This window comes from Neoarius graeffei, chromosome 12 (assembly GCF_027579695.1).
Source record: "Neoarius graeffei isolate fNeoGra1 chromosome 12, fNeoGra1.pri, whole genome shotgun sequence".
In the NCBI taxonomy this organism is placed as follows: domain Eukaryota; kingdom Metazoa; phylum Chordata; class Actinopteri; order Siluriformes; family Ariidae; genus Neoarius; species Neoarius graeffei.
In genome coordinates, this window is record NC_083580.1 from 39,256,093 (window position 1) to 39,276,033 (window position 19,941).

The 19,941-nt window shown below is 42.5% G+C and overlaps 1 protein-coding gene across 3 annotated transcripts in view; it reads left to right on the forward strand.

The window, feature by feature from the left end:
• The window catches only part of ebf1b (EBF transcription factor 1b), a 295,483-nt gene that overhangs the window by 245,562 nt on the left and 29,980 nt on the right, over nt 1–19,941 (forward strand). For all 3 annotated transcript variants that reach the window (XM_060935874.1, XM_060935876.1, XM_060935875.1), the window contains exons 12-14: nt 1,323–1,388; nt 1,938–2,115; nt 9,112–9,291. In XM_060935874.1, the coding sequence (XP_060791857.1) occupies nt 1,323–1,388; nt 1,938–2,115; nt 9,112–9,291 (424 nt within the window). The remainder of the gene's footprint in view (nt 1–1,322; nt 1,389–1,937; nt 2,116–9,111; nt 9,292–19,941) is intronic.

The following is a 19,941-nucleotide window of genomic DNA, read 5'->3' on the forward strand; positions in this document are numbered from 1 at the left end:
AAAAATACTATATTTTATGAACCTGTTCCTTAAACACATCTAATGATTAGCATAGCTAGTGTAGGAATGAACAGATCATCATCATACAGTACATTCTCTCTCTACCCACTCCTCTACTCTCATTTTTTCTGATCTGATTGATGCTTTAGTTTACATGTTCTGGAGTTCCACCTGGGGTCCACACTAATCACCTCATACCTGAGTAACCCCCACCCCTGTGCCAGCGGGTAGCAACATGTTATGTTAGTAAGGAGAAGTTAACATAAAGGTGGTAACTGAGTGAATTTAGCACCTTGGACAGCAGCACACTAGAAAAAAATTATAGCTCGCCTGACCTCCTTGTCTTGATCCTTGTTGGCTCTCTCTCTCTCTCTCTGTGCATGCATACGTGCGTGCGTGCATGTGTGTGATCAGCTTAGGGCTGGCCGAGAAGCAATATGTTTTGATACAGCTCTCACAGCTCCTTGTTGTGAGAAGGTTATCAAATTTTTACTGCCACATTAACTCCTCACAGAAACCTCACAGAAGATACATGAACTAAGGGGAAAAACAGTGAAAATTATTGTTCACACACCAAGAAATGATGGTGGTAACAGAACAAGTGAACTCCATTGCATACTGTTTCTAGAAGAAGAAGTAATAAATGTAGCTTTGCTTTTTTCTCCTTTTGTGATTAAATGCTAAATTTGCTTTACCCCTTTGTTACATAAAGTTTTGTAACGTGTTACTGATTCACTCAACACTCAGGCCATACCACAAACAGCATTAACAAGAAATTCTGAAGACTATGACAGGAGTATCACTAATGCTCTGAAGACATTGCTTTAAGTCACATCATGATTCAGGAAATGCTGAAAACACATTGGTCCAGTAATTGTTTATGATTAGGCATATAGCAATAGGACTGTGATCCAGACTGTTAGCCGTGTACTGGTTTCCTCAAGTAATTGCTTTCAGTGCAGCTCTGAGGAACTGGCTGACCTTTTCTGCAGAACATACATCTCATTGTCTCTGCTTCAATCCAAACCAGATGTTTTGTTGAAATACTGCACTTATTCATTTCAACAGACACAAAACAATTGAGCAAGCAGCAGCTTTGTGCTTTTCGCCTGTCCTTGGTGATATTAAATGGGAATTTGACCCTTTTTTGCTCTTTAAGGAAGAACTTGTTGCTTAGTTGTGGTCAAAAGCTAGCTCTCCACTCCTGTTGGTGACATACATTATGCAAAGAAAATGTATGAGGAATGAATTGAGGGGGAAGGAAAAGTGGTCAGTTTTCTCTCTTTACTAAATTTTCTTTCTTTCTTTTGCCTGGGGTTTAGGAAGTGATTTTGAAGAGAGCAGCAGATCTGGTGGAGGCATTATATGGAATGCCTCATAACAATCAGGTACAACATTTTATCAGCTCTTATTCACCAATCTATGAAGTTTTTTAGTCATCCAGGTCATTTTGAAATGTTTAGTAGTAAAACGTCAAAGTGACTGGGTGTGTCATCTTGAAAACATTTGAAAACAATCATTCAAGGGTGTGATCAGTTCATCAGATTAGCTGTGTTGCTTCAAAATTTTTGTGGGTGCTTTCCACCTCTGATGCCAATGAACATTTGTCAAAGTTACATGAGCCTTGCCTGGAATGGTGGCTTGGTGTCAACCTGCCAAGATAAAGATGTCATTGTAAATAGTTACAATTTCTAAACTCTCTCTCTCTCTCTCTCTCTCTCTCTCTCTCTCTCTCTCTCTCTCTCTATATATATATATATATATATATATATATATATATATATATATATATATATATATTTGTTAGTTAGTTAGTTAGTTAGTTAGTTAGTTAGTTAGTTAGTTAGTTAGTAATTATTTTGGAATATAAAAAACATACATAAAACACTTTGTGAAGGGACTTGTGGATGAATCAAACTCTGTGTGTGTGTGTGTAGGAGATCATACTGAAGCGGGCTGCTGACATAGCTGAGGCACTCTACAATGTACCACGTAACCACAATCAGCTAACAGGGCTCACCAACAGCTCTGTCCATGCCAGCATGATGGGGGTGAACTCCTTTACTGGACAAATCACTGTTAATGTGTCGGAGTCCTCTCAAGGAGGCAATCAGGGTAAGACTCACACATACACACACATACATGACACTTCCCCCTTTGTGCAAGCATTTGTCCAATTAGAAACAGGTGAATAGGGTAGAGTTCATCTGAGCTGCAATCCTTCAGTATTACTGGAAACTTGGGAACTCTGCTAAGCCTTGAATTGAGTCCAAGGGCTTTTGAAATGTCCACTGCAAATTATGTCCAATTGTGCTGAGTGCAAGTTGTTTGATTTCTCAACTTTCTACCACATTTCTGACAGAGCTTTGTCACAATTATTTTGAATGGAGTGAAATCTGGTTGGTTTGACTGGAAGCTTAACAACATTAATATCCCTTACTCTTTACTAACACCAATATTAATATTCTTTAATGCTGCTGTATATTCAGCTCTAACTTATTCTAAATCGATTTGCATTTATGTTTATTTCATAGACACTTCTATACAAAAGATACTTTAAACTGTAGGTCCAAAAGAAGGCAACTGGACTTGCTTGAAATTCTTGAAGACGTTTCACCTCTCATACAAAAGACTTCTGCAGTTCTGTCTGACTAGTGGAGAGTTTCAGGTATTTATCCTCTAGTGGACCAAACGCAAACCTCAGAAGAGTCATTGAGGTCACATGGGTCATTGACCCTCTCAGTCATCCTGGAGGTATTAGGGTCACTGGAGGCTGGGTGTGAATGATGTTACCAGCCTAGAGAGTCATTCGGGTGATCTGTGGGTCGTTGGCTATCTCTGCCATCATGTGAATCATTTCAACTGAGGCTACATCCACACGACAACGGCAACGAGATGTTATTTAAAAAAATATCGCATCCACATGGGCAACGATCAGTAAAATATCAGGTCCATATGGCAATGCAATGCTTGCTGAAAACGATGCAATACACATGCCACACCTCTAGGGGCGCTGTAAGACGGTCCCTTCGGAGACACCAGAACAATAGAAGAAGTAAGGACGCATGCACATAAACTATTATGCGCGAGACTTCATATTAGCCACAAAGTCAGAAAAATCTGTTCGTAAAATTACATTATAATGACCAAATATAATGAAAAGTATTTTTCCAGTCTCACCTGTGAAAGGTAATCCCATGTGATCTCGTTTGGATGGCAAACCTGTTGGTACAGTTAAACGCAGCACATGAATGAGGCATCTTTATTCTCCGTTTTGACCCATCCAATATGGCGGCGAGGATGACGTATGATTCTACGCGGAAGGCAGCGTCTTTAATGGTCCGGAATAAATTGAATGCTACACGTTGATGGATTAACTTGTTCTTCTACGCCCTTTTTGAGGAATGTATTGTAGGACTTAAACCAACATCTGAAGAGGTGAGATCGCTCCTTTTTTTCCCTATTTTTGCTGGTGGGATTGACTCTGCCCTAAGGGCTATTCTCTCTCTCTCTCTCTCTCTCTCTCTCTCTCTCACTCACTCTCTCTCTCTCTCTCTCTCTCTCTCTCACTTTGCACCATTACACAATAAATATTCACAGTGAAAATATTTTGTAAGCGCGTTTCATGAACCAAGTTATAGGATTTGTTGACAACTTGCATCGAGTTCGTTACACTTCTACCCGGCGTGAAGCACATGTGGTTGTGACGTCATCGTAAACAAATCCGTTCTACTCATCCAGACGACTTCGCAACGGCAATGTTGCCAGATCTTTCCACTCTGGGACCCGTTCTCAAAAGATTGCGTTTTGGGGCACCCAAAACGCCGGTGCCGTGTGGACGTCAGGCCTAAATGATAAACAATTGTATTGGATTCACCTGAATCCATTGCCGTGTGGACAGGTCCTAAGTCTTGGGGTGGATGTGTATTCAGTTTTGTGGGAAGTGTGCCAAGGACTGCGTAGGTGGCTGATAAGTGGTGTCTCAGACCACCTCCTCTGTTCAGTGATGGTTGTTCCAGATTGATGAGGATAGCTTATTTTACTCCTCTTTCAAACTACCGGTCTTCTCTGGCTAAAATGTGTACATTGCAGTCCTGAAATGACTGTCCTTTTTTATTGAGATGAAGATAGACTGCAGAGTCTTGGCCTGAGGAACTGGCTCTCCTGTGTAGAGCCATGCACTTGTGAAGCGGTTGTTTCATTTCCCCAATGTACAGGTCTGTGCATTCCTCACTGCATTGAATTGCGTACACTACATTGTCCTGTTTGTTTCTGGGTATTCTGTCCTTAGGGTGGACCAATTTCTGCCTCAGAGTGCTACTGGGTCTGAAGTGTACAGGGATGTTGTGTTTGTAGAAGATCCTCCTGAGTTTCTCAGATAGTCCAGAAATGTAGGGAATGACAATGTTCTTGTGTTTGTTGCTGTTTTCTTCCCTGTCCGTTATGTTTCTTTTTCTGGTCTGGACAAAAACCCAGTTGGATTACCCGCACTTCTGTTTTTGCTCCTTCTCATTTCCCTCTACCATTGTTGAGCCCTGTGATGTAAGCTCCTAATGACCCCCAATTTGTGCTCTAGTGGGTGGTGAGAGTCAAAGAGTAGGTACTGGTCTGTGTATGAGGGTTTCCGGTAGACCTCGATGCTAAGGCTTCAGACACAAACAGGACAATGTAGTGTACGCAATTCAATGCAATGAAGACTTTACAGTGGGGAAATGAAACAACTGGCAGTTCCTCAGGCCAGGACTCTGCAGTCTATCTTCATCTCAATAACAAAGGACACTTGTTTCAGGACTGCAATGTATGCATTTTAGCCAGAGAAGACCAGTGTTTTGAAATATGAGGAAAAGAAGCCATCTTTGTCAACCTGGAATGACCATCACTGAACAGAGGAGGTGGTCTGAGACACCACTTATCAGCGACCTACAATGCAGTCCTTGGCAAACTTCCCAGAAAACTGAATACACATCCACACCAAGACTCAGCTGACTTCAATGACTGAGGCCAAGTTTACATTAGACCGTCTCTGTCTCGTTTTCTTCACGGATGCACTGTCCGTTTACATTAAACCGCCTGGAAATGCCGGGAAACGGGAATCCGCCAGCGTCCACGTATTCAATCCAGATCGTGTCAGCTCCGGTGCTGTGTAAACATTGAGATACACGGATACGCTGTACTGAGCTCTAGCTGGCGTCGTCATTGGACAACGTCACTGTGACATCCACCTTCCTGATTCGCTGGCGTTGGTCATGTGACGCAACTGCTGAAAAACGGCGCGGACTTCCGCCTTGTATCACCTTTCATTAAAGAGTATAAAAGTATGAAAATACTGCAAATACTGATGCAAATACTGCCCATTGTGTAGTTATGATTGTCTTTAGGCTTGCCATCCTTCCACTTGCAAGTGGTAAGTGATATGCGCTGGGATCACACACACAGCGGCTCAGTCCCGAATCACAGCTTGTGCACTTCACTCGCGTGCTCTGTGAGCTGCGCAAGGCCGGAGTGCACACCCTCCAGAGGGCACTCGCTGTTCAGGGCGGAGTGATTTGGAGCGCAGGATGCCTGCGGAGCCGAGCGTATCCGTGTATTGGCGTTGCTGTGTGCACGCAAATCGTGTATTGGTGTTGCTGTGTGCACACTAATCGTTTTAAAAACGTTAATCTGATGATCCACTGATACGGTCTAATTTAAACATGGGCTCAGATGATGGCAGAGAGATCCAATGACCCACAGATCACCCTAATGAGTCTCTAGGCTGCTACCACCTTTCACACCTGGTCTTCAGTGAGTCTAACACCTACAGGATGACTGAGAGGGTCAACAACCCATGTGACCTCAACGACACTCCTTAGGGTTGCTTTTGGTCCCCTAGAGAATAAATACCTGGAACTCCCCACTAGTCAGACAGAACTGCAGAAGCCTTTTGGATGAGAGGTGAAACGTCTTCAATAATTTCAAGCAAGTCCGGTTGCCTTCTTTCGGACCTGCAGTTTACAATGACCTGGATGACTGAGAACCTTCACAGACATCAGACATTTTAAACTTCTCTTTCAAGTGAGACAGAATCCAATCCAAGTGCAGGACTGTGAACCCTGTAAATTATCAGAAGTTACAGCCTCACCCTCATCTATTCATCACCTACCATACATACCTTTTCCAATTAGTTTCACTGTAGTTAAAATTATAATATCTGAAAATATTTAAATAATATTGGTTGGCATGGAGTGGTATATCAGATATATTCCATTCAGCTAGCATGATATTGAATGAGTCTTTGAGTCATTCAATATCATGCTTGCTGAATGGAATATATCTGACATATAATGAAAAAAAGCCAGCCAATATGATGATGATGATGATGATGATGATTATTATTATTATTATTATTATTATTATTATTATTATACAGACACCTTCCTTTTGAGTGTTCAACGTGTCTTCCTCTTTCAAAATTCTCTCAAAATCTTCCATATTTAACAAAGCAAACCTGGCAGCCATGTTTGTTTACAAATTGTCACAGTCGCTCACTAGTGCGGAAGTTTTATGTCTCTGATGTGTGACATCATGTTGTCTTGAAAACCATGCAATATCGTAAACCATATTCAACACTCATTCTCCTTTGGGTAGAGTGACATAATACACATAGGATAAGCGATATGCTAACAATATTGCATGCATTCAAACCAAATGAATGAAATCCGCTAGAAGGGAATAGAACACGTTTTTTATTCCATCGAAAAAGTGTCCTGTATCTCTTGTATTCTATTCTATTCTATTTAAATAATATTGGCTGGCTTTGAGTGGTATATCAGATATTTTCCATTCAGCTAGCATGATACTGAACTCATCTTCAACTCGTTCAGTATCATGTTAGCTGAATGGAATATATCTGATATACCACAAAAAAGCCAGTCAATATTTTTATTATCATACATACACACTCTCTTCATCTCGGCATACTCAAAGGCCAATACAAGCTTTCCTGTGAGTTGGCACTGTTAGTGTGACAGTGCAGTCACCTTCCATCCAGTGTAGTGTTCATCAGTAGTGTTAGTGAAGGCCAACGCTAGCTTACCCATGACTTAGTGTTGTTAGCACAGCAGTGCAGTCACCTTCCAACCAGTGTAGCATTCATCAGTAGTGTCAACGAAGGCTAATTCTAGCTAACCCATGACTCGGTGCTGTTAGCCCAGCAGTGAAGTCACCTTCCATCTGGTGTAGCATATATATATATATATATATATATATACACTCACCGGCCACTTTATTAGGTACACCATGCTAGTAACGGGTTGGACTCCCTTTTGCCTTCAGAACTGCCTCAATTCTTCGTGGCATAGATTCAACAAGGTGCTGGAAGCATTCCTCAGAGAGTTTGGTCCATATTGACATGATGGCATCTCACAGTTGGCGCAGATTTGTCGGCTGCACATCCATGATGCGAATCTCCCGTTCCACCACATCCCAAAGATGCTCTATTGGATTGAGATCTGGTGACTGTGGAGGCCATTTGAGTACAGTGAACTCATTGTCATGTTCAAGAAACCAGTCTGAGATGATTCCAGCTTTATGACATGGCACATTATCCTGCTGAAAGTAGCCATCAGAAGTTGGGTACATTGTGGTCATAAAGGGATGGACATGGTCAGCAACAATACTCAGGTAGGCTGTGGCGTTGCTCAATTGGTACCAAGGGGCCCAAAGAGTGCCAAGAAAATATTCCCCACACCATTACACCACCACCACCAGCCTGAACCGTTGATACAAGGCAGGATGGATCCATGCTTTCATGTTGTTGACGCCAAATTCTGACCCTACCATTCGAATGTTGCAGCAGAAATCGAGACTCATCAGACCAGGCAACGTTTTTCCAATCTTCTATTGTCCAATTTCGATGAGCTTGTGCAAATTGTAGCCTCAGTTTCCTGTTCTTAGCTGAAAGGAGTGGCACCCGGTGTGGTCTTCTGCTGCTGTAGCCCATCTGCCTCAAAGTTCGACGTACTGTGCGTTCAGAGATGCTCTTCTGCCTACCTTGGTTGTAACGGGTGGTTATTTGAGTCACTGTTGCCTTTCTATCAGCTCGAACCAGTCTGGCCATTCTCCTCTGACCTCTGGCATCAACAAGGCATTTCCGCCCACAGAACTGCCGCTCACTGGATATTTTTTCTTTTTCGGACCATTCTCTGTAAACCCTAGAGATGGTTGTGCGTGAAAATCCCAGTAGATCAGCAGTTTCTGAAATACTCAGACCAGCCCTTCTGGCACCAACAACCATGCCACGTTCAAAGTCACTCAAATCACCTTTCTTCCCCATACTGATGCTCGGTTTGAACTGCAGGAGATTGTCTTGACCATGTCTACATGCCTAAATGCACTGAGTTGCCGCCATGTGATTGGCTGATTAGAAATTAAGTGTTAACAAGCAGTTGGACAGGTGTACCTAATAAAGTGGCCGGTGAGTGTATATATATATATATATATATATATATATATATATATATATATATATATAATAGTTACAAAAGGGCTATCACCATCCTCAGTACAGCAAAAGAAAACACACCCACACAGACATGCACTATGTCCAGAAGTTTGTGGACACCTGATCATCACACCCACAGGTGCTTGTTGAACATCCCATTTCAGATTTTGGAACATGGTTGTGGGGATTTATGATCATTCAGCCACAGGAGTATTAGTGAAGTCAGATACTCATGTTGGGCAAGGAAGCCTTGGGTGCAGTCAATGTTCCAATTCTTCTTTCAGGTGTTCAGTGTGGTTGAAGACAGGCCACTTGATTTCTACTGCACCACTGTTGGCAAATCATGTCTTCGTGGAGCTCACTTTGTGCACAGGGTCATTGTCATGCTGGAACATTTTTGGGCCCCTTAGTTGCAGTGAAGAGAAATTGTAACATTACAGCATTCAAAGACATTCTATACAATTGTGTGATGGTCAGGTGTGCACATAATTTTAGCCACATAGCGTAGACACACAATATAAACACACAATAGCATTAAAGCAGCTCTTATAAATCCTGATGAATGGAAATGACTAAAATTATATTCTGTGAATATTATTTAAGAATCTCTCTCATTCTCTTTGCCTCAGGCTTTAATCGAAACACAAGCAGCGTGTCTCCTCATAGTTATGTGCCGAGCTCCACACCGCAGCAGAGTAGCTACAGCAACGTGGCCACCAGCATGAATGGCTATGGCAGTACGGCCATGAGCAACCTGAGTGGCTCACCAAGCTTCCTCAACGGCTCAGCTGCCAACTCTCCATATGCTAGTGAGTATACTATATATTCACATGTTTATCAGGTTTGCTTCCAGTACCCACAGCATGATGTGTAGTTTTAAAATGAGCTCTGTACTCCAGCCTGGTGTAAACCTTCAGAGTCAGTACTTCAAAGTCAGCTCAAATTCAAGTGCCAAAGAAATGTTCAAAAATGATGACTTTTGCATGAAGCTAATAATAGACTTTTTGATACTTTTTCACCAGTCAGTGAGAGACTGAGAGCTTTTAAAGACACAAGAAATTTTTGAGTGTAATGCATTACAAAAAGTAAGACATTAACAAGTCTTCTGGTAGACATTTACAAGCTGAATTGAAATTTCCAGCATTAAAACTCATGCATATGCCTCCCCTTGTACTTCATACATCCTAAATGTTTTTTAAATGATCGGTGTTCAATTGAACCCTTATTAGTTGATAAGCTTCCTTATCTACTGATACGATACTCAGTGAACAAGTCTCAGTATCATTGTTTTTTCTTCGTAATACTCAGGTTTGCTTTTTATATTTAACAAATAATGTGACATGAAGGGCACTCTTGCTGACATTGCAGCTTGTGTTGCCATTCAGTCTGTTATTGCTTAATGAAGTCTTTGACATAGGAGGGTCCATTTTTGCCTTTTACTGAATTGTACAGTCATTGTGGTGTGTGTGAAAATATGGGTTTCAGATCTTGCAAAATTCCCTGGCCTCACTGGGAGCTTTTCAGCTCTGGAGTCTGTCATTAACAGCTCTTTAAAAAAGGGATGTAGAGAAACATGGCCATAGCTTTCCAGCTTTTTATCCTCAAGTCTTTTTCCTCATGCCTGCTGTTATCTCTTTTGCAAAGACTTAATTGGTTCCCCTCTTAATTAATTGCATAAAAATGAAGAAGGGAGGGGGAAGACAAGAAGGAGAAACCATGAGAGTGAGAGCGTTGGTCTAATACCCACATGTTTGTTTGATTCAGTTACGACTAGGCAAGCGTGGGGTATGTAAGGTTGGGGAGAAATCTGGCTCGCAGTCTGTCAAAACACCCCTCCCACTGTCATATGCACAATTTATATTTCACACCAAGGCGAGGCCACATTGCAACATAGCAGAGCTCTGACATACAAAAGAAAATGAAATCATGCAGGAATTCTGCATCCTTATGACTTTCCTTTTATTTTCCTCCAAAATTTTAATACTAAACTGAAATCTGATGCTCTAAAGGTTTGTATTGCTGTTGTTCTGCTTGACTGTGTCAGTCAAGGTGATACTTAATTATCTAAATTAATTGATATTTAATTAAAATCAATAAACTAATTTGAGGGGTAACAGTTCAATTCCACCACTTTGGTATTGCTATATTAACATCTATTTTAAAACCTTTGCTGATGCCCTTAGATGCTCTGAATCAATTACTGGGGCTGGTGTTCTGATTTTTGGTAAATGATTAGTTTGATCTTGATGAATAGATTCTGCTTTTGCTGTAGAGTTGCACATGTGCAGCATGAAAAACTATTAAAATGTAGTTAGAACAAGCAGGACATCTAATTAAATGGTTAGAGAGAAAAAGTTTGCATGGGTTACATCTGTTGTAAATATGCCTACAGATTCTGAGATTGGTCAGAAAGTAGCTTCCAGAGCCTACTTATGTGCTACAACTGCTATGTGGTGTGTTTGTGAGTCGTCTGTTTAATGTTTGTTTTTGCCTAACTATCTAATGTGAAAATTAATAATATAATATAATAATATTCAGTCTAAATCTGAGGTTATAATCTTGCAATACAAATTTTTTAATATACTGTGTGTGTGTGTGTGTGTGTGTGTGTGTGTGTATATATATATATATATATATATATATATATATATATATATATATATATATATATATATATATATGTGTGTGTGTTTGAAAAGTAACATTTTAAACAATTATCTCAATGAACACAAACAATTTCCAAAATGATGACAAGACAAAGTTTAATATAACATCTGCTTAACTTATAACGTGAAAGTAAGGTTAATAATATAACTTAGATTCCACATTTTTTCAGTTTTACTCAAATTAGGGTGGTGCAAAAATGAGTACACCCCACAACAAAAACTACTGCATCTAGTACTTTGTATGGCCTCCATGATTTTTAATGACAGTACTAAGTCTTCTAGGCATGAAATGAACAAGTTGGCAACATCAATCTTTTTCCATTCTTCAACAATGACCTCTTTTGGTGACTGGATGCTGGATGGAGAGTGATGCTCAACTTGTCTCTTCAGAATTCCCCAAAGAAAATAATTTCTTTACACCACAAAGATGACGGCTACAAGAAGATCAGCAAAGCTTTACTTATCAGTCAGATTACTGTAGCAAAAGTTGTACAAAAATGTAAGAAAGATGGAACCGCAACCATCTCACAGAGATGTCCAGGTCGTCCACGGAAGTTAACACCTCGACAGGAGCGTCTTCTGATGAGAAGGGTTGAAGAAAATCAGCATGCAAGTTCACTGCAGTTATCTAAAGAAGTAGAAAGCCAAACTGGGGTGACTATTTCCCGTGACACAATACGGCATACACTGCAGAGGAATGACATGCATGGATGCTGTCCACGAAAGAAGCCTCTTCTAAAGCCCAGGCACAAAAAAGCCCGCCTAGAGTTTGCCAGGGCCCATGCTGACAAAGATGAAGACTACTGGGACTCTATACTCTGGAGTGATGAGACCATGATAAATGTTTTTGGAACTGATGGCTTCAAAATTGTATGGCATCGCAAAGGTGAGGAATACAAAGAAAAACGCATGGTGCCTACAGTGAAACATGGTGGTGGCAGTGTCCTTATGTGGGGCTGCATGAGTGCTGCTGGTGTCAGGGAGCTGCATTTCATTGATGGCATCATGAATTCTGAGTTACATGTTGATCCTGGGATTGAGATGCTGGCCTCTTCTGCCCCTCGGACCTGCTTGATCCATCCTGGTGCCCTGTGTCTGGTCGGAGTTTTATCGCACCGCTCCTGTGAACGACGGCCCCATGAGGACAGTTGAGGGTTATACCTGTTAAAACTGTTAATATTATAGTCAGGCTGTCTGTTGTTGCCCAAATGAGGATGGGTTCCCTTTTGAGTCTGGTTCCTCTCGAGGTTTCTTCCTCATGTCATCTGAGGGAGTTTTTCCTTGCCACCGTCGCCACAGGCTTGCTCATTGGGGATAGATTAGGGATAAAATTAGCTCATGTTTTAAGTCGTTCAAATTCTGTAAAGCTGCTTTGTGACAATGTTTATTGTTAAAAGCGCTATACAAATAAACTTGATTTGATTTGATGTATTGCTCTATATTGAAAGAGAAGATGCTACCATCACTCCATGCCCTTGTGCACTTTTCCAACATGACTAAACACACATCTAAGGCCACTGTTGGATTTCTGAAGAAGAACAGGGTGAAAGTGATTCAGTGGCCAAGTATGTCTCCTGATGTGACAGGTGGAATCAACACCTGCCTAGTAGGGGTGAAATTACTGCTTCTCTGGGTGACTGGAACCTAAAGGATCTGTGTCCTCAACCCCCAAGCCTCAAGTCTATTTTACCTCCACTAGGGGAAATGCACAGCTTAGGCCCTAGAATGTGTAGGCTATGTGTCACGGTAAGTATCTAAAGGGCAGAACACAGGCGCAAGTGTGAGTGGTAACTTACCCTGTGCTTTCACAAAGCTGTATTATACTATTGGCAGAGGATGAGACGTCCCTCCCTCAGAGATGTTCCAAAATCCCAGCATAAAGAACAAGACAACAGAAAGCAATTCTTGAGAACTAGCGAATTTACACTGATTTATTATACTAAAGTGGTCAAGTAAAACTAAATGGGATGACATAAAACATTTTTGAAAAGAAATAAAAAATAATCTTTGAGTTCACTCTTCCCTTAGGTTTAACACTCTCATTAACCAACCTGTAACTACTGAGCGCTCAGATAATGCTATCTTAATATAGTAAATAAAATTCAGTTAACTCTCAAAATACACTCGTTCAGTTCAATGTTGCAACACTGCTCAATGAATCTCAACAATTACACACATTGGTGATGAAATGAACATCATTCATCCGTCGCATTACTTTAAAGAGTCTCTACAGCCTTAAACTTAAATGAACAGTTATCATACTGCAAACAAAGGCAATGGTTACCCATAGAAATGGCTGGTCAGATCCAACTATTGCTTTTCTGCAGCCCAAAAGCAATAACTCAGTCAAAAAAAAAAAAAAACTGCTCAGTCCAAAATGAAGAAATCCTCAGCTCGAAACAAAAAATTTTTTTGCAATCCAGTCTGCAGGAGTTTCTACAAAAAAATGCTCTGGTGATTTAGTCCATAGCACATAGCAAAGTAACAAAACAAATAGCAAGTTGCTCTGTATCTGTTTTAGCCGGAGGTAATCCGTAGCTTGCACTCAAAGTAAGAGTCTCTACACAAAACGTGTGTCGGCTAAATAGCAACACAAAATCAAACTAGGCTACTCCTCTCCGGCATTCACTTAGCTTTTCACAGCCGCTGGAGTTGTGGAGCAGTCTCTATTGGCAGGGAACTGTCAGGAAACTCACGGCAGGACGAATCCAGGAACGACTAGCCAACTTGCAAAAGCTAGTCAGGCTCTCCCTCACTCGGCACTATAACCTACAAAACGACGCATCTTTATACGCCACTACTAGAAGGGTCGATAGACGCTAAACACTTCTTGTTACTAACTTAAACTTCACTGCAGGGTGCATGAACGTTGTTCACCCATCTAAATTCCCTCACTCTTTACAGAATCCAGAAGAAAACACACATCCATCTCATCGTTCCCCATGCACTTCTCTCTCTTTCTACTTCCTGTTGACCTCTGACCCAACTCTTCTTCTGTGGTTGTCTTATCAATTGGCGATTGATGAAAAATAATTAAATAATAATAATCATTTGACATCCGTCACATTCCCCCCTTTCAAACCCTGCCATATCAGAGACTCCTCCACAGGCACCAGGGACCCTGCAAGATCATAGTAGAGTTCAGGCAGTCATTACAACAGATATTTAGGGGTCAAACTGAGTCTGAGTAACCCCACCCTTCAGGTAAGACCTTTTCTTGGGTGCATAGATTTACATAAGGATATACAAAACAATAACAAAATAAAGAAACAAATATCAAAAATGATCCATATCATTCCAGAACATATTCATCATGATATCTTACAGGTATTTGACCCCTAGTGCTTCTCTGTGGGCGTCTACTTTCAACAGATTCATTATCTGACCCTGAATCATCTGCATCTCCTGACATATCCCCAAGACCTGACACCTCCCCCAAACTAGCATCAGAAATTGCCCCCGTCTCATCACCCTGTAGTTCCCCTTGATCACCCCCCCCCCATACCCTCATCTAGTGTTGGTGCATGTTGAGGTAGGTGAGGAATGTAAAATATATCTACGGGATCAGTATCTGAGTTTGGTTCAGTCCTCTGATGACTAGGTGCAATGTGTTGTCTACCTGATATCTGAAAAGTGCAGTGCTTCATTTGATCTTGGTGCACTACTTTGGGGGTGCCACCAGTCTCCGGCTTGACTGTGAACACTGGCAGATCAGGGTGGTTTTGCTTGACAACTAAGTAAGTTCCTGACTCCCATTTGTCCTGAATCTTGTTCCTTCCTCTTGTTCTATGATTCCTGAGTAGAACTCAGTCACCTGGCCTGACAAGGGCAGCACGTGACGTCCAGTCATAGATCCACTTGTGCTGCCATGATGCATTCTGGGCAGATGCCCTGGCTGCCTCTGCCACCACTTTCAGCCTTTCATGATGATCAAGGACTCAGTCATCAAGGTTGTCAATGTCACTATGCTCCAAATCCTTTCCCCCCAAGACATCTTGGGGCAATCTTGCATCCCTACCAAAGAGAAGGTAAAAAGGAGAGTATCCAGTTGAAGAGTGGATGTGGCTATTATAAGCCATCACTAGTTCAGGAAGATACTCTTTCCAGTTGGCTTTTTTTTCTGGTTGAAGAGTCCTAAGCATATCATGCATTGTCCTATTGAATCGTTCGCATTGAGCATTGCCCTGGGGGTGATATGGGCTCGTGCGACTTTTGGAGATGCCATAAGTGCGGCAAAGTTCTTTAATGACGCTTGCTTCAAAATTGCGCCCCTGATCTGAGTGAAGCCTAGATGGGCAGCCATAATACACAAACCAGTGTCTTACAATAGCCCTCGCAGTAGTCTTTGCGGACTGGTCTTTAGTTGGAACAGTAATGGTGAAACGTGTGAACATGTCAGTTAAAACTTAAACATTTTTGTAACCCCCCACTGACCTCTCAAGGAGAGTGTAGTCCATGGCCAGCACCTCCAATGGTGTGGTCACATCGGTGCATGTCATTGGGGCTCAGATTTTTGGGAAAACATCTTTAGCTAATGCACATCGTTTACACTGTTTCTCCCAGTCCTTGACATCACAGCTCATTGATGGCCAGTAGTAGCTCTGCCTCATCCATGCAAGAGTACTCTTCTCGCTGAAGTGACCCTCGTGCTCATGCTCCATACTGAACACATGCCGTCGCAGGGACTCCGGTAACACCAGCTGATGCACTTCCCCTCCGTCCCTTGGGTCACAAATGCAACGGAATAAGATGCCATGATGTGTCTTCAGCCTATCCCATTGCGAAGCCAACTTTTTAAACTCAGTTGTCACTGCCTGCAGTTCATGCTTATTGGGCCGGTCATTCCTTTGAACCACAACTTTCATCGGACCTATAACAGGATCATCCGCTTGGAGTTGCTGGAGTTCTTCCTAGCTATGCCCATAAACCTTTGCCATCACAGCAACTTGACTAGCCACCCGCATACCAGGCCCTACTGTGTCTACATCTTGTCCAGGCCATAGGCAGGCACGTACTTCGTCAGCCTGTATGTCAGGAAGTCTTTGCCAGTGTCAACAATTTCTGGCCCTAGCATCTGAGGAATACGAGACAGTACGTCTGCGTTGGTGTTCTCTTTTCCAGGCTTATAGTGCACCTCAAAGTCATATTCTGTCAATTGAGCAACCCACCTCTGCTCTACTGCACCGAGGTTAGCATTTTCGAGATACCGGAGAGGGTTATGATCTGTTATGACAGTGAACTTGGAGTACATTAAGAAGTCATGGAATTTTTCTGTGACAGCCCATTTAAGGGCTAACAGTTCAAGCTTAAATGCGCTATAATTTTTGTCATTTCACTCTGAACCCCTCAGACCCCGACTAACAAATGCAACAACTCGCTCTACCCCATCTTGATGCTGGCTAAGCACAGCCCCTAATCCAAGAAAACTCCTATCAGTAGTGAGAGTGAAAGGAATGGAGAAATCTGGGTAAGCAAGTACCGGAGGGGACATGAGACATTCCCTTAAGCTATCAAAAGCTACCTGACACTCCTTGGTCCAAACAAAAGGGACAGGCGGCCCAGTACTCTCTTTCTTAAACTTCCCCATCAGAGCGTGCAGTGGCCTTGCCAGTTGAGCAAAGTTGGTGACAAATCGTCTGTAGTACGACATAAATCCAACAACCTGCCTCACATCTTTTGCATTCTCAGGGACGGGCCAATCCTTAAGTGCTCTGATCTTTTCCATGTCCACCTGAACACCTGCTGTGGACATGATATGGCCCAAGAATTTGACTTCAGATTCCAACAAGAAGCACTTGCTCGGCTTCAGCTTGAGCCCATGTTCCTTAAGGCGACCAAACACTAGGTCTAATTTCTCACAATGACTGTCAAAGTCGCTAGAAAAGACCAGCAAGTCATCAAGGTATATCAGTAGAACATCAAATGCCAAATCACCTAAAATAACCTCCATAAGCCTCTGAAATGTCCCAGGGGTGTTACATAGGCCAAATGGCATGCGAGTCCACTGATATAGCCCAAATGGCATGGTGACAGCTGTTTTTTCCTGATCTTCGTCATGGACTGCCACCTGGAAGTAGCCTGCTGTCAAATCTAGGGATGAGAACAGTTTTGCTTTTCTGAGGGCATCGAGTGACTCCTCCACTCTTGGCAAAGGGTAAGCATCCTTCAATGTAACGCTATTCAATTTACGGTAATCACAACAGAATCGTACTGACTTGTCTCGCTTAATGACAATCACAGCAGGAGATGCCCAGGGGCTACAACTTTCCTTGGTTCCTGTGCAACCAAGTCCTGCACATGTTTTTTGAACTCGTGAAAAATGTGCGGAGGCACACGACGATGCCTCTGTTTGATTGGTCTTGCAACTCCAGTCTGAATATGATGGGTCACCATAGTGGTGTATCCAAAATCATTGTGATGCTGAGAGAACACCTCTTGGTGTTTGGTCAAGAGATTGTTTAACTTCTGCACCTGAGATGGTGTCAGCCCTTCAAGATTGGCTTGCACGGGCACAGACAGTGGTCCAATTGCTCCTGCTGACTGAACTTCATTGTGGCTGATCTCTCGAACATACAGTCCTCCATTCCCTTCCTCCAACGTCACCACTTCCCTCTGTACAATCTTGTCTGGCCTACTCAACTCTGCCACTCTAGATCGTGGGAACAATGTGACAGATTTTTCATTTGAGTTAAGCAAGTGTACTGGAACTTTACCCCCAGCAGCTTGGGCTAGAACATTTGCTACTAGAAGACCATGAAGGAGACTCGCACTAGTAGATGCCTCGACTAGCACCTTACATTTCACTTTAGGGGATATCCTACAGTGGCCCTCTATTACTTTTTCACTGCGTGGGGGAATGGTAACTGCCTGTCTCCCAGCTACTTTTACATATCCGATTCTTCCATTAGGACCCACACATTTGTCCTCCTCTTGGATGGTCGCCAGCACACGACTCAAGTTAGCCTCCCCAGTATGGCATGCACCTCGGTTCAGTTTCTTAATGTCCTTGAAATCAGTAAACAAGCCTTTAAGCCCTCCAATGACATTCATCCCTAAGATGCCAGGCATTGTCTTCTTTTCAGTGGCACTACTGTAACTGTCCCTCAGCACAAAAACACAATGACCTCGCAACAACTTACCCATGCACTCAATATCTGCCTCTAAACACCCAACAACTGGGATTTCAATGCCATTAGCTGTCATGAGGTGAACCCATTTAGCTGGTGACAGAGCAGATTCGGTTCCCTCAAAATGTTCCCTGAAATAGCTTTCAGAGATAGTAGTAACCTCAGAACCAGTGTCAAGAAGGCAACTGGTTTTTACTTCGTTTATCGAAACATCAATGGTGAAGCAATCTCCAAAAGCACTATTTGGAGAGGACGCCAAGCCTTGGTTGTTTGTCTGAGTCATTGTTTTAATGTCAGCAGAGGTCAAGCTTCTAGGGCCTTCCGTGTTATCCTCAAGCGGGCTTGCCTGTATGTCTGCAGTGGTACGCGATGCCATCTTCACTCTGTGTTCCAGCTGATTAGCCTGCTGGCACATGCGGCTTGTGTGACCTGGTTGGTTGCAGGTATAGCAGATAACTCTTCCTTCACCATCTCTCAATGGAGGCTTGCTTGGTCTACTTGGTGTTGCAGCCTGCTCCATGCCATGAACCACTTTAAAAAGCTCTTTCTGATGGGCGGTGAGACTTTGGATAGCTTCATGGAGTGACTTAAGGGTCAGTGTGGAAGGTTCCTCTTCAGCAGTTGTAGAATGAACGGCTCCTCACACTGATCCCCTGGCTGCACCAGCTGCAGGAGTTTCTTCATCTTCAGACCAAGTAATGGAAGCATGCATAAGGTCAAGGAAAGCCCGAGCTGGTTGCTCCTTTTCTTGTCTCTTTGTTTCCCGGCGTAAGAAATCATCTCTAAGCCCAAGCACAAATTGCTCTTTTAGCATTTTGTCAGAATCTTGAATACACCCTGGGTCTCTGCAATTCAATTTAAGCAGTTTTTCCTGTAGGTCATAGGCATATGCTCGTATTTTTTCACCCGCCAACTGCATCCTATCATAAAACTCTTTAAGGCGAGTACCAATGGGGACCTTATCGCCATATGTCTTCTCAAGGACATCAAAGACTCCCTGTACATCAGTGGTATCTTCACTTAACTTTCAGGTGCTGTCTTAGCAACTTGATCTTATCTTCCTCAGGGACCCTAGCAATCTTAAAGCAGGATTTCATGGATGCTATCCACTCCTCTACACATGGTTCACCCTGGGCTGGACTGCCCGTAAAGTCAGAGCATTTCTTCTCTCTTGGAATATACAAGGTTGACGGTGTTTTTGTCTGCTGTTCAATAACTGCCTTTGCCATTGACAGTGCTTCTCTTTGGTCTTGTCTAGCTTGATCAAGCAGTGCTGCCTGTTCACCTAGTTTAGCTGTCTGCTCTGTAACCTTTGCTTGCAGATCTTCAAATTGCTTTCTTAATTCTTCCATGTCTTCCATGATGTATCAAACTGTGATTTTGTAAGGAATTGATCCTGTTCGTGGACGCCAATATGTGGCAGGTGGAATCAACACCTGCCTAGTAGGGGTGAAATTACTGCTTCTCTGGGTGACTGGAACCTAAAGGATCTGTGTCCTCAACCCCCAAGCCTCAAGTCTATTTTACCTCCACTAGAGGAAATGCACAGCTTAGGCCCTAGAATGTGTAGGCTATGTGTCACGGTAAGTATCTAAAGGGCAGAACACAGGCGCAAATGTGAGTGGTAACTAACCCTGTGCTTTCACAAAGCTGTATTATACTATTG